Raw genomic sequence first — 2500 nt, forward strand, 5'->3', positions numbered from 1 at the left:
GGTCATCGCGCATCTACTCCAGAGGGCACGCGCGCCTGGTCCGGGGGTCACCGCGCACTGGTCCGGGGGCACGCGCCACGTCCGGAGGTCACCGCGCACTGGTTCGGAGAGTGGGCGCAAGATATTCTTCTTCCGACGACGTTGTTTAAGTCCCCGTTGTTGCCTTAAATCACGTTCTCGGACGGCTCATTTTTGCCTATAGTTTGGCCCAGTTTTACCAAACTCATACAAATTATGTGCATCTTCAATAACTTTGCGGTAGTTCCATCGATAGACCTTCAATTCAACGCGGACAAGCGTCCGGAGAGTATATGTAGGCAGGAGGTGAGTTGGGTCGGCAAGCTGGTCGGATGATATATCTGATGCAGCGTGTGGGCCTGGCTGCCTCTGGCCGATTAACTTCTTTGTGCCTTTGCGCTGCAGATAGCTTTCATAGCTGGCACATGCTTTCTCGGTAGTTGAGCCGTCCAACTCAGGTTGCCGCTTCACCGACCGAAGGCGTGAAATGCTTTTGCTATAAAGATTACCAAAAGCACCCGAAGCCCAAAAGGTCTTTATCCTTTAGGCGAGGGAGAAGTTTACCCATTGTTGGCCGCTGGCTCGCAATTGGTTAAATGTTCTTGAAGGGAGGTGAGCTTTGAGATCCGTAGTTCTAGCTATGTGTTCAAGGTTCTGGCCCTTCTCTTGGGCAGCTCATGTTGCAGGCGGACGCGCGCTCCTTCCGGGGCGTAAGTCTGATTCTGCAGCGGAAGGTTGTTTAAGAAATCCAGTGGGGGCAATTGAATGCTCGGAGCAGTGGCGCGGTGCGCTGCGCTGTCTGCCCCGGGCGAGCTACTCGTGAGAGAGCTCCTTCTAGTTGAACTGCTTCCAGCCCGGTTTGACCGGGTTCGGGCGTCGCCGCGCAGGGCTTCGGCTCCGCGATGGCGGTGCAGACGGTAGTTACCTGGTTGATTCTGCCAGTAGTCATATGCTTGTCTCAAAGATTAAGCCATGCATGTCTAAGTATAAGCAATTTGTACGGTGAAACTGCGAATGGCTCATTAAATCAGTTATCGTTTATTTGATAGTACCTTACTACATGGATACCCGTGGTAATTCTAGAGCTAATACATGCTAAAAACCTCGACTTCGGAAGGGGTGTATTTATTAGATAAAAAACCAATGCCCTTCGGGGCTCTTTGGTGATTCATAATAACTTGTCGAATCGCATGGCCTTGCGCTGGCGATGGTTCATTCAAATTTCTGCCCTATCAACTTTCGATGGTAGGATAGTGGCCTACCATGGTGGCAACGGGTAACGGGGAATTAGGGTTCGATTCCGGAGAGGGAGCCTGAGAAACGGCTACCACATCCAAGGAAGGCAGCAGGCGCGCAAATTACCCAATCCCAACACGGGGAGGTAGTGACAATAAATACTGATACAGGGCTCTTTCGGGTCTTGTAATTGGAATGAGTACAATTTAAATCCCTTAACGAGGAACAATTGGAGGGCAAGTCTGGTGCCAGCAGCCGCGGTAATTCCAGCTCCAATAGCGTATATTAAAGTTGTTGCAGTTAAAAAGCTCGTAGTTGAACCTTGGGTCTGGCTGGCCGGTCCGCTTCGCGGCGTGCACTGGTCCGGCTGGACCTTTCCTTCTGGGGAACCCTATGGCCTTCACTGGCTGTAGGGGGAACCAGGACTTTTACTGTGAAAAAATTAGAGTGTTCAAAGCAGGCCTTTGCTCGGATACATTAGCATGGAATAATAGAATAGGACGTGTGGTTCTATTTTGTTGGTTTCTAGGACCGCCGTAATGATTAATAGGGATAGTCGGGGGCGTCAGTATTCGGCTGTCAGAGGTGAAATTCTTGGATTTGCTGAAGACTAACTACTGCGAAAGCATTCGCCAAGGATGTTTTCATTAATCAGTGAACGAAAGTTAGGGGATCGAAGACGATCAGATACCGTCGTAGTCTTAACCATAAACTATGCCGACTAGGGATCGGACGGGCAACTTTGAATAACCCGTTCGGCACCTTACGAGAAATCAAAGTTTTTGGGTTCTGGGGGGAGTATGGTCGCAAGGCTGAAACTTAAAGAAATTGACGGAAGGGCACCACCAGGCGTGGAGCCTGCGGCTTAATTTGACTCAACACGGGGAAACTCACCAGGTCCAGACAAAATAAGGATTGACAGATTGAGAGCTCTTTCTTGATCTTTTGGATGGTGGTGCATGGCCGTTCTTAGTTGGTGGAGTGATTTGTCTGCTTAATTGCGATAACGAACGAGACCTTAACCTGCTAAATAGCCCGACCCACGTTTGTGGGCCGCTGGCTTCTTAGAGGGACTATCGGCTCAAGCCGATGGAAGTTTGAGGCAATAACAGGTCTGTGATGCCCTTAGATGTTCTGGGCCGCACGCGCGCTACACTGACAGGGCCAGCGAGTACATCACCTTGGCCGAGAGGTCTGGGTAATCTTGTTAAACCCTGTCGTGCTGGGGATAGAGCATTGCAATTAT

The 2500-nt window shown here is 50.4% G+C and overlaps 2 protein-coding genes and 1 non-coding gene across 3 annotated transcripts in view; 2 read left to right on the top strand and 1 right to left on the bottom strand.

Annotated features, from left to right (window-relative positions):
• The window catches only part of CIMG_13639 (uncharacterized protein), a gene marked incomplete at both ends in the record, with an annotated part of 797 nt that extends 648 nt beyond the window's left edge, over positions 1–149 (top strand). Inside the window, one exon of the mRNA XM_004444884.1 lies at positions 1–149. This exon is cut by the window's left edge and continues 316 nt beyond it. Within this exon, the coding sequence (XP_004444941.1) occupies positions 1–149 (149 nt within the window).
• Positions 150–186: 37 nt separating this feature from the next.
• CIMG_13640 (uncharacterized protein) lies at positions 187–586 on the bottom strand (the record flags this gene model as incomplete). Its single annotated transcript, XM_004444885.1, has 2 exons — positions 187–514; positions 537–586. The coding sequence occupies 2 exons, from the start codon at positions 584–586 to the stop codon at positions 187–189; spliced, it is 378 nt and encodes a 125-aa protein (XP_004444942.1).
• Positions 587–941: 355 nt separating this feature from the next.
• Positions 942–2500, top strand: part of CIMG_15525 — a 1799-nt gene continuing 240 nt past the window's right edge. Inside the window, exon 1 of the ribosomal RNA XR_001099878.1 lies at positions 942–2500. This exon is cut by the window's right edge and continues 240 nt beyond it. This is a non-coding gene — a ribosomal RNA (18S ribosomal RNA).

This window comes from Coccidioides immitis (genome assembly GCF_000149335.2).
Source record: "Coccidioides immitis RS genomic scaffold supercont3.5, whole genome shotgun sequence".
NCBI classification, from domain to species: domain Eukaryota; kingdom Fungi; phylum Ascomycota; class Eurotiomycetes; order Onygenales; family Onygenaceae; genus Coccidioides; species Coccidioides immitis.